The following is a 12,020-nucleotide window of genomic DNA, read 5'->3' on the forward strand; positions in this document are numbered from 1 at the left end:
GTAATGGCACACAGTATAATGTAATTACTATGTTTACACAACAGTGGCACCTTTCGTATATATGTATAAATGTTTAATATAAGCAGTGCTACATTTTCCATAATAAAATGTTTTCTAAAAAACAAAATGGATTTTTAAAAAATTTCAAATAAAATTCTTTCAGTTTGAACTATTTCTCAATATTCGATGTTCGTTTATCTGCACAGAAGTGCTTCCGAAAAATTTCCTCAGATTTTGGCGGAGTTTTGTTCTCTGAGCTGGATGGTTTGGTCACAGAACAAAACCCCATCGAAATCATCCACCTCAGTAACAAAGCTTCTCCATCAACTCATTCTTCTCAGATCTCTGGTTACTACTAAACAAACATTAAAGTAGTCAACTTTAAAAATATTTTTTTATTTCATAAAAAATGGCAGTATTAACTAGATTCATTTGAATAGAAATTGGTGTTTTCATAATGGTGAATTTTCTTAAAAGTGAATTGGAACAAATTTTTCACTAGTTTAGGTGGCTGAAATGAAACTCATAAATAACTAGCATCACTAAATTTAGAAATGACTAGTACCTTCATAATTATTTTGACCTTTTATATCCAGAACAGCTATCAGAAATGTTATCACTGAATTATCCGGAGCCTGAATGACACCCCATGAGATTATATCAGGTGAACAGGACAGCCAGTCAATGATTCGTTGTGAAATTTTCATTGTTGACTGAATTTTAAGAGCATAATCCTAAAAATATCAAAAAGCAGAAGTGGGAAATAGTTAATTAGACTGACTGAACAGGCTCTTCATTATTGACAATATTTTTATGAAGATGCTATAAGAAGATATAACACCTATCTTCGTCAGTGGAATTATATTTTGGAACAGTATATTAATTTTAGGAAATAACATACATGGAATCTCAAGTAACACCAAAAGTACGGTTTCATACCTCACATACCTCATACATTTTTGAAAAATATCAACCTTGATACATACTTAGATATTTACTTACTCCTGTTACCCATCGCGTTGGAGCATAGACCGTCCACCAGCATTGTCCATTCAACTCTTTCGTAGACAATTCTTCCTAGTTGCTATTCATCGTTTTGATATATGCTTCCAATTCTTGAGACACTGTGTTATTTTGTCTTCCTCTTTTTCGTTTCCCTTCAGGATTCCAAGTTAGATCACCACTGAAAACTTGGGAGCACTGCATAACCACTTCACTCTATTATGGAACTCCTCGGCAGTGCGCATCCACTATCCATAATCAAACTAAAATTTTTCATCGTAAGTGATGGTATTAATTCATTAGTCATATACTATGCAGAAAAAAAGTCAGTAACTAGATAAATATATGTTTACGTAAATGTTGCAATACGGCAACTAATAGTAAAATTTAAGCGGAACGTATACAAAAGCAATACATCCAGTACATTCAGGACAGTCTGTCCATTTTATTCAGTCGTATGTATTATAATGTCCCCTAGATCACTTACTTACCTAATACGAATCTTCATCGTTTATTTTTAGTTTAAATAAAGACATTTTGAAGACAAAATCAAAATTCTTATTGAAGCAGCCTAGGGACTATAATGTTTACAAAATTTACTGTTATTCTTGATCTATTTAAGTTTTCGAATGTGATTTCTTACGTAGAGCTTGTTCTGTTATCAAGAAGGTGAACTGAAATGGATATTATGAATTTGTAAGGCATTTTACCTACTTAAATCTTATAGTTCTCCTGGATATACTAACTCACTTGTCTTGAGATCATCTCTAGACAACCTATTTTAAATAAGTAGGTGAACTTGTATATAGAAAAACAGACAGTGCAATCAGTACACCATCCCAGACTTCGACTTTCAGATAAGTCTTAAACTTTCTTTTGTGCCATGTGTATTCAATGATTTTTGTAACGACGACATAAAGACCTCTTCTTTATTTGTCACACTTTATATATAATCACATTTATATTCAATTTTTATCGTTTCCCTGTATTGGTGGTAAAGAAACGAATATAATTGTTTGGTTGTATACACACACCGCCGAAACTATAAAAAATTAACTCTATGTCCGCCGTCTGTTCTTCTGTTTTATTGACCACGCCCTTTGATTGAAGATCATAAGTGTTCTAACATTCTTTTAGCCCATTCTACACCACGTTGGAGTTTTCTAATAATAATAATAATAATACCGGATTCAATTTTTCTCAGTACACCGTTGGTGCCACCACATGCAGAGGAAACCTTTATGGATCAAGTGAACTCATTTGTGGCTGTAATCTCATAACAACTGTTATCCTTTTGTTACATAATATATCATTTTTGTTGTGATGTTAATTCTTTTTGGTATATCACTAGTAACTGTGTTTATTGTTATATCTTGAGTGAGCTCTCTTACTAGGATCCACCAAATTTCTTCTTTAGTAATAACTCGATTCTGTTTACCAATTAAATTACTCTTGTGGATAGTTTTAATTTAATGAACAGATGTTCTAGTTGAATGATTTGATTTTTATACCATGAAACCATGCTTAAATCAGAAGTTAAAGTTTTTATTCAAAATCCAAACTCAATCTTCCAGGTTACTTCTCAGAAGATTTACATATAAAGTGATGAACATCTAACTTTAGGTTCTGAACAAGTTACCCGTAATGAAGCGCAAAAAAATGAGTTTTTTTTATTCTTCATCACTCCTCATCATTCTAATATTATAATTCCCCTAATTTTGATCCTAAAGTTTAAAAAAGCACTTTGAGGCCCTACTGACTTATACTTCTGTAAATGTGACAAACACTTCTTAGTCGTCTGTGCAAATTCAACAAATTTTAGATGCATTAGCTAAGGACGGTATTATTCCTCAAGGATGAAATTCCGTGGTAACTTCTGAATGAATTCCGTGCAAAACGTGATTGAGCGGCAGATTTACTGAACGATTATAGGGCATGATCACTGAATCCAGAGAGATTCACGACAACTATGTTCGAAACATGGATTGTTTAGTTGTCGAAAATGTGGTCCAGTCTAGTAGCTTTACCGTCGGCGACGCAGTATATTCAGCTACATTTTCAGGAAAGCTGGGTACTTCTATTAAGTCACGGAACTCATCAGACAACCTGGGAATGTTATCGAGGAGGAGGATGTTTAGGAGTTCGAAAAATCCAAAATAAAGTTCTGTTAGTCCTCAAAATTGATGCTGACCCCATTAGTTTTGCAGGACACTCTAGCTGGAGGCGCTCGGTCATGCATCAGAACCAGATCATGTGTAGGTAGGCAGTGCTAGGCATCCCTTGCAACTACTAGTCAGCTTAGATCAAACACTTCTTGATATACATATAGCTTTTTAAATATATCTTCGAACCCATTAATTTCTGGCTTCTGATTTGACTGGGTTAGTATACTTTGATTATAAAGGTGTTGTGTGTAAAAGCATTATCAAGCTCTGAACACCTGCTTGCTTACTTCCTTACTCCTGTGTGGTGTTTATATGAACCAATGATTTCTTTGTATTGATGACTGCTTTGATTTTGAATTCCAAATACAATACATTCGTTCGTACTCATCTGATACTTCTTGATTAAATTGCGTTATCGCTGGGATTAATAGTTCATACTATAATTCAATTACTTCAAATTATCACAGCCCGTTACCCTTCCTGGAGGATCACAGGACACAGACACATATTCTCCATCCAACTATTTTCTGGAGAATTGTTTCCAGTCTGCTTTCGATTCTCGACTCAGTGTGTCCTTTAGTCCTCCACTTTTCCGTCTCCCTTTAGGATTTCAAGTTAGAGCTTGCTTCGCGATGCAGTTAGTTGATTTCCACAACATATGTCCTACCCAACTCCAGAGTTTTTTCCTTATTTGATCTTCGGCCGGAAGCTCGTTTCTCCTCTCCCATTGCAGGTTGTTGACGGTGTTATCCTACCAACGGACATTGAGTATCTTATGTAAACAATTGTTTATGAATACTTGTACCTTTTTGATGATGATTGTTTTAGTTCTTCAAGTTTCAGCTTCGTACAGTAGAACTGTTTTGCCGTTCGTATTGAAGATTCTGACTTCCGTGTTGGCTAACAGCTGTTGTGAGTTCCATATGTTTTTCAATTATAGAAATGTTGCCTCAGCTTTGCTAATCCTTGGCTTTACATCTGAACCAGATCCCTCTTGTTCGTTGATGATGCTACTCAAGCACGTAAATTTTTCTATATCTTCCAGAGCTTCTCCACCAAGTGCGAATGAGTTGGTGTTCTCCTCGTTGTATTTGATGATCTTGCCTTTTCCTTTGTGCATGTTAAGGCCTACTGATCCAGAGGCTGCTGCTTCACCGGTTGTCTTGAATCGCATTTGCAGGTATGTAAGGGATAGAACAGCCAGGTCAACTTTGAAGTCAAAGTTGTCTATTGGCACCAACGTTTCCACTGTATTCCGTGCATCCCCTCAGATACCGAGGTCTTCATAATCCAGTCAACCAACAGAGTAAACAGAAAGGGTGACAGTAAGCCTTGTCTGACCCCAGTAACCAATTGGAATCAGTCTGTCAGCTATCCTCCATACACGACTTTTCAGTGTTGTTCGTCGTATGAATTTTGGATGACGACCTTCTCGGCTACTCATTCCATAGTGTCGAAGAAGGTTCCATAAGGTTCTACTATCCACTTTGTCAAACGCCTTCTCATGGTCAAGGAATTTGATGTATAGTGACAAGTTCCATTGGATTAACTGCTCAACGGTGATCCTCAGTGTCACAATTTGGCCTGCGCACGACGGGTCCTTATGGAATACGGTTTAATGATCTCAAAACTGGGCGTCTACTGAGTCTTCCAGCCGGTTGAGGAGCACTCTATTGGAATTTTTTCTCTGTATTTATAGTAGTGTGACGCCTCTGTAGTTGTTGCATTTACTCAGACCTCCTTCCTTTGGTATCTTGATGAGAAATCCTTCTTTCCAGTCTATCTGTCGGAACATTTCCTTCCTCCCAAACCTTCCTGGATAGAACATGGGGCATGTTTGCAGTAGGTTCTATGTCTGACACCAGTGCTTGAGTTGATATATTGTTGACTCCTACGGCTTTCTAACCCTTGATTTCTCTGACGATCATGCTGATTTCCACGATCGTTGTTGGAGTGACAACTATAGAAAGGTCTTTAGGTGCTGCCCCGATGTTCAGTGGGTTTAGTGGAACTGGTCTATTCAAGAGTCACTCAGTGTTCGACCCATCTGTCCTTCTGCTCCTGAACTCAGTGATTGTTTTTCCTTGTTTGTTCTCGACTGGTCGCTCCAGTTTACCTTATTTCCTTGAGAGTTCACTCATCGTATCAGACAGTTGTTTCATATTTTCTTCTCTTTCAGCTTCTTCCGCTGTCATCTCTAGGTCTTCCACGTATTCTTGCTTGTCAGCTCTACTCCTTCATTTCACTAGATTATTTGCTCTGTGTATTCGGCCTTTCCCATTGACTTATGTGCTCTCCTTCGGCCGTTAATAATTGTTGTCTTCATGTTGTTTCTTTCTTTAATCCTGCAATGGGTGTCAATGGAGGCCCATTTTTTATGATGTTACCTCTTGAGTACCAACACCGGGTATCACGTAAAATTTAGTGCTGAATTGGCCAATTCCAATTGTTCTACATGGTAATTTTTTCTCCTCTCAGCAGATCTTTTAAGGCTTGGAACCTGTTGTTGAGAGCTATCTTGAGTTGGTTGAGTTTGTCAGTACCTTGAAGTAAGGCTATATTGAACCTTTGATATGCTATTTATCCGAATATTTAGTGTTTCTTTAGCTTAAGTTTCATGTCGGCAACCACCAGGCGGTGACCTGAAGCCATACCAACTCCCCTGAAAGATCCATTTTGAAGGTGAAAATCCCTCCATGTATACATTTGCAATTTCTTCTTGATGGTTTCTTTATTTGTACATATTGTTAATCTTTTGATGCCAATTGAGACTGTAATGTTTAATTTCATAATAGTTTTCTCAGTCTTTCTATCGCTTTCATTGAGTTTCTATGTTTCTTCTTGAACTGTATATAATTTGTTTTAATTGATATTATTCTGGCAGCTGCCATATTGACTGTTCTCTCTTTGATTGTGTTGCTTGATTTTGACTGGGATCGTGCATTTTGGTTGTAAATTGGAGCACTTTCCCAGAATCCGAAACACTTTGTGTTATAGAACAACCGCTCAAACGGAATCTTACTTGATCTATCCAGAAAGGATAGAATAACACTTACCTTTTGGTGTGTTCGATTGATTGTTTTCGGGAAACGCATTACTAAACTTTTACTCTAGTTATTCAGCCAAAGCCAGACCTACTGGAATTTAGGTTTGGATCTTACATCCCCTCCTGATCCTTATGCTTTCAATCGACCTTGTTAAGATTTTACTGACACAAATATGATCAATCTGATTCTCTGTGATACGATCCGGTGATACCCATAAAGCTTCGTGTATGCGTTTGTGAGGCAATATAGTACCATCTATAACCGTTTTGTTGAATGCACATAAATTTACGAATCTCTCGCTATTCTCATTACTTTCTTCCAGTACATGTCCTCCCATGATATCTTCATACCCAATGTTGTCCATTACAACCTTGACGTTTAGGTCCCTCATCAGGATGGTCAGGTTGTTTCCTGAACATTTCACTACGATCGATTGTAGCCTCCTGTAGAACTGATCTTCATCGTCATTATTGGTCTTGTTAGTGGATGCATAGCATCGGAAAACATTCATTGTGGTTTCCTACTTCTTTGTTTTGAGAGATGCTTTGATGATCCTGGATCCATAAGATTCCCATCCTACAAGTGCTTTACGTGCCTCTTTGGACAACATCGGAGCAACTTCCTCAGTGTGTGGAGCATTTTCTTGTATTTGGCCAGAGTACAGCAGCATCTCTCCCAAACATATCCTTTCCTGTCCATCTTGAGCCTAGTTGGTTCCATCAAGTTTTATCTCCGCATTTCCACGACAATTTGCTTGATCATCTCGTTCTCACACATTGTTTGGTCATTCCATGTCCCTATGTTTATTGTTGTTCTGGGTGTAAGAAGGGTCATCGGCCTCTAGAGGTCCGAAGAATATCGACATTCACCATGTGGAGTCATAATTCTTCTGAAATAAGATCCTCTAGCTCTCCGAAAAAATTTTAAACGGTTTAATTTGTTCCTTCCACTTGGCGTTCTTTTGGCAAGATTATTTTGTGCGTGACGGGATCACTAACAGCATGACCAACCATCCTCCTTTACAAGGAATTCGGACCGCCAGTAGCCCCGGAAGAGCTACATCCGAGATTCTACTATTATGGTTGCTAAGATGAATGTATTATTATCCAAGAAGACCAAGTAGCGGAAAATAAATCCCCAAAATCAATAGCTCTGTAAGTCTTTGACATTTTATACTGATCACATTAGTTTTAATGGACTCACCTAGCTGAAGACGGCCGATCACACATCCGTACCAGATCACAAGTGGGTACTTCGTGGTCAACCCCTCTTACAATCGCTAGCCAGTTTAGATCAGTCACTTCTCGACATATTGATAGCCCATCAAATATATTTTCGAACCTCTTCGCTTTTGACTTCTGTTTCAATGGGTTGACACATTTCTATTATAGAACGTGTTACTGGTTAAGGTATTGTCAAACTTCAAATACTTGTGTCATCTTCAACCATTATTCTACGTAACTAAATAGAGAACGAAACAAGCTCATTTGAATTTGTTAACCACAAGGGTCTACGATTCAAAGTTTTGCGTAACTAAATGATGGCTACTGCTCAAAATCTCCAAATATTATCAGTTATTCTGAACGCTTTTCGTAACCACAATGAAATGACAAGAATGGCATACGCGATTGATTTTTAAGCATGTTTCAAAATATAGGATTCGAGAAGCGTAACGATAGAAATTCTAGTATTTGGTCAAAACATTAGAATAACGGACGAAAGTTTACTCGATTAAGCCAAACTTTGTTCTTCTGAATAACACGCGGATCAATTTTCAAAGATCCGTATCGATTTATATCTAAGTACAAACTCCGTGATAATTTAAATGGTTATAACTTGAGAAAGAATTCAAACCATATCGTAAGTACGAAGTATCTAGAACGGCAAAGCCTGTGCTGTACAGTTAAAGGTTTCTCTGTCACAAAATAACATGATAAACAGCTAAAGGAATGCTTAACAAATAAGAGTTTGATACCGGAAAATCAATAAAAATATTCCTAACAAGGTGGTATCAGATATCTGTCTGCAAGGGTTCCAGTAACCTTTCTAAAGAAACAGACGAACGCTGACGATTAAACACTGGACCACGCAACAACCACGAGTTTAGTCAAACACAACCTTATTCTCAGTAATCCTGCAACGGTAAAATCAGGCAATAAGGAGTGAATCTTTAACCAGTGTCAAATAATAAAAGCCAAGACAAGGAAGACAGAAGAAAATAAGGTGTGGTTATAGGAGACATGAATAAAGATTGGAATACAAGACAGGGAAGGGGAATAAATATATGACAATGCTGTCCAATAAAATCCTTTCGGGGGGTTTTCAGCTGGTCCATTCCGTTATATGAGGTTCTTTTGTTTCACATACACTTTTTAACAGAAGTCACGCAGAGGAATGAAAATGGTGATAAATATTTCCGATTTATATTATCAGGGCACGTTCAGACGGACCAACTCATTTTCATTACCTCGCAGTAGCTGCCGTATACTTGGTATATCCCGAAGAGATTTATGAACGGTAACCTTGAGAACTATTTGTGGACCAACATGATATGTATATTTCCTATTGTATAATTGTTAAGTGACTAAACTATTCATATTCGTGTCCATCTTATCATAAGCTTTGTCTTAACCTATGAACTATTAATATACGATTTACCACTCTTGAGTTATACGTAGTCTATCGGTTACTGCCTCTCACGTTCACAGCCACTTTGGGCTGAGTCTTGTGCAAATGTTACTTTCTATTTCATGGTCCATCTGTTTGGTATATAAACCCAATATGTTTGAAATAAATGACTCATATTGCAGAGGCTGTTATTGGTGTGCTGAGCTTAACTAGCTGGGCTTGGCAGATAGCAGAACGGACAAATACTCTAGACTGCTCGTACAACTATATATGTATTCAAAGTTAGCATTGAAGTAATATGTAGTGTGAAGCAATTGACATAGACGTGTAGTGACCTGCTTTTTCGACAAGAACGCGATTGGTATAATAGAAACAATTATTATTATAACCAATTGTACCAGCGATTGTTTTACTGTACTTGTTTAACTGTATCAAAGTCACTTCTCGTTCCGCTCTCCATCTTGTTGGTTCGAACTTTCTTACGCTCTGCTCTTATTACCTGTGATCTTTGGTACGTCTCAGTATTCATTCGATACCACGAGAATACCAATAAATATACTCTTCTGGTTTGCGAGTTATCAAAGGAACCAAGTCATTTCTGGGTGCGTAATCTCATTGTAGTGGTTATCATAGTCCATCATGACTCGACGCCATCTACAGATGAATGAAAATAATTGTAACGACAAAGGTTGTCAATAATGACTAAATGTATATATCCAGGAACAGGTTATTTGGTGTTCGAATCCCAAAAACGTAAGATGTGGGTGATGCACCAACTAATGAAGTTCGGAGACATAACTTAGATTGTTTGGCAATCTTAGAAATGATGAAGAGTTTACATAAGACTCCAGGAATTAAAGAACTGATAAGACGGGTGACGTAATATTTTGACAGGACTTGAAGAATTCATATAATTGAATTAAATGAACGGAAATGTATCAGTGAAGGGATGCTTTTAATGCACATGAAATGAAAATTCGGCAAGGTAAAACCACATAACGAAATGAACAGTAAAAATATATTGAAAAAAAAGTTGCAATGGTAGTAGTAGATTTATTATTATTATTATACATAAACCAAGTTTCAGTTTTTCTCATCTCTGTTGTTTCGGCAAACCGAAGAGACGCTATGTTTCTTTGTCTGTTAATAACTTTGAAAGCCTGAGAAATATCAACCATGTTCCCATCGCCAAGTGAATTCCGAGCAGCTGAAATGTTAAGAGTCGTTGTGTCTCTCAGTCTCAAGTTCTATGGAACATTCCCGGAAATGTGAACCTGTACATATTTTGAGAAGCGTTTGGTCTAGGGTGATTTATAATTGCAAGGGATTAATAGCAAAGCACACTCAAGCGTGAACAGGTGCGCTTTCAGCCGGGGTGTGTTCACTAGAAATAATGAGGTCAACATCAATCTTGAAGACGAACAGAACAATTCATTTTGGGGATTTATCTACTGCTACAAGTGGAAAACCTAATCTCACTCAAAGGAAAACCAGTAACAACAATTGTCGATAGTGAAGCGAAACTGTCTCAAGTGCTACAGATTGATAGAATTATTGTAAGTCAATTAAACATCTAGTCATCACCTCTGAAGACAAAGAGGTTATCAACCAATTTTCTCATATCTCAACAAAATATGGTCACCACTCAAGAAGCTTTCAGTAAATACTTGTAATGATTCTCTTCTGGAAAAGAGATGAGCAAATCCCTTTCACTGAGTCAAACTCTTATGAGGTAATTTTCTTGTTTAACTGCATTATTTTTGCTAACTTGGGTCACTATGCCCTTCCCTTAACTACTGCCGTGTAATTTGGTTTCAGTGCATAATGGATGATTTGCAAACATCTGAAGAGGTAATTCTTCACATTATCACAGTTTTTATCTAATAGACAACCTTTGTCCAAGACGAAGTAAAAAACATAGTTAAAGAGGTGCGAGAGATTTCATAACTGTCAGATTTTAAACAAATCTTTAGAGCATAGAAGGCATCATTGGTTCTAGTTCTTATTCACACAATAAAGTACAACAGTGGACTTCGTCTGTGATTGAACAATGCCTCAGTCAGCTGACTAAACTTGGAAAACCTTTTAAGTACATCGGTATGCTTGACGGAATTATGTTAACATCACTTCTAGTCACATGTGTAATAATGCAGAAAAGTGGAGCTGGACTACATACTGCAAGCTCTTGTTATTGGGATAGTACTACTGACGGTGAGTGTAGAGTTTTATGACGTAAATTATTTTAAAAGAATATATCCTGACTTGTGTTTTAAGGTCAAAGCCCAGATGCTTTTGTCGATCCCCTTCTGCCATGCTTTAATGTTTATCTAGTCTATATAATGAGTTAGCTAGAGACATTCGCTCTCAGTAGAGGTTGATTGGTCTATCACAGGACCCGTGTGTCCAGAAGACTCTGTTCTCCGCTTACAGACCCGCCTGCTATGTCCAGCGAGTCTTCCTGACGTAGTTAGAAGAAACCAAAAAGATACACCAACTTCAAGATCATTTCTTAATATTCTACGCGTCCCAGTCGCATCTCTTTCTAATCTGCGGTATGAAATCACAAGGAACCATCCTCGTAGACTACTCTGGTATCGATCTTCTGTACTCCTTCAAACAGGTCTAGATTTTTTCTCAAACAGTTCTCTATGGCTTATACACACCTTTTGGTTCGTACCTTAATGGCAATATGTAAATGGTAATAGATATATCCCTTCCTATTTTTGTGATAGTTGTACCACCTTTACTGTTCCGAAATCTCTAGCCAAAACTGGACAGCAGTGAGCCGTGGTTTTGACTTCCTATAACTGTTATGTCACTATAAGTTAGGAAAAACCCTAGAGGTGGGTCGCCGATTCTTTAGTTAATGCCGTCTGTATCCACTGCGCACTGAGACGCTTCCATCGATAGGTGTTCACTGTCAGAACACTTCAACAAGACGTAAAAGTTAGCCTAGACTGTTCTTGAGATAAGATGGTGGTTGGAGGTGGTCAACAGGAAACCCTGGACCCGCGTTTCGTGCTACTTGGCACTCGTCAGCAAGATGAACCTTTAGACATGAGAACACTGACGGACTCAGAACCATGCTTATGACCTGATTCAATTTTGCGTTTGGTAATAGAGAATGATGGACGTTTATCCTCTGCTGTTAATGGATCATTCTATTTTATTGATTGTC

General features: G+C 37.5%; 2 protein-coding genes across 2 annotated transcripts in view; one reads left to right on the forward strand and one right to left on the reverse strand.

The window, feature by feature from the left end:
* Positions 1 to 548: 548 nt before the first annotated feature.
* Smp_143790 (hypothetical protein) lies at positions 549 to 957 on the reverse strand (the record flags this gene model as incomplete). The annotated part of the gene is made up of 2 exons (XM_018790116.1): positions 549 to 734; positions 949 to 957. 2 exons carry the CDS (start codon positions 955 to 957, stop codon positions 549 to 551), a joined length of 195 nt encoding a protein of 64 aa, XP_018655492.1.
* A 9,709-nt stretch (positions 958 to 10,666) lies between these two features.
* The window catches only part of Smp_143780 (t-complex-associated-testis-expressed 1-related), a gene marked incomplete at its 5' end in the record, with an annotated part of 3,577 nt that continues 2,223 nt past the window's right edge, over positions 10,667 to 12,020 (forward strand). The window contains 4 exons of the mRNA XM_018790117.1: positions 10,667 to 10,693; positions 10,730 to 10,771; positions 10,816 to 10,939; positions 10,976 to 11,053. Coding sequence (XP_018655493.1) covers positions 10,667 to 10,693; positions 10,730 to 10,771; positions 10,816 to 10,939; positions 10,976 to 11,053 — 271 coding nt within the window. The remainder of the gene's footprint in view (positions 10,694 to 10,729; positions 10,772 to 10,815; positions 10,940 to 10,975; positions 11,054 to 12,020) is intronic.

Source organism: Schistosoma mansoni, chromosome W (genome assembly GCF_000237925.1).
Source record: "Schistosoma mansoni strain Puerto Rico chromosome W, complete genome".
NCBI classification, from domain to species: domain Eukaryota; kingdom Metazoa; phylum Platyhelminthes; class Trematoda; order Strigeidida; family Schistosomatidae; genus Schistosoma; species Schistosoma mansoni.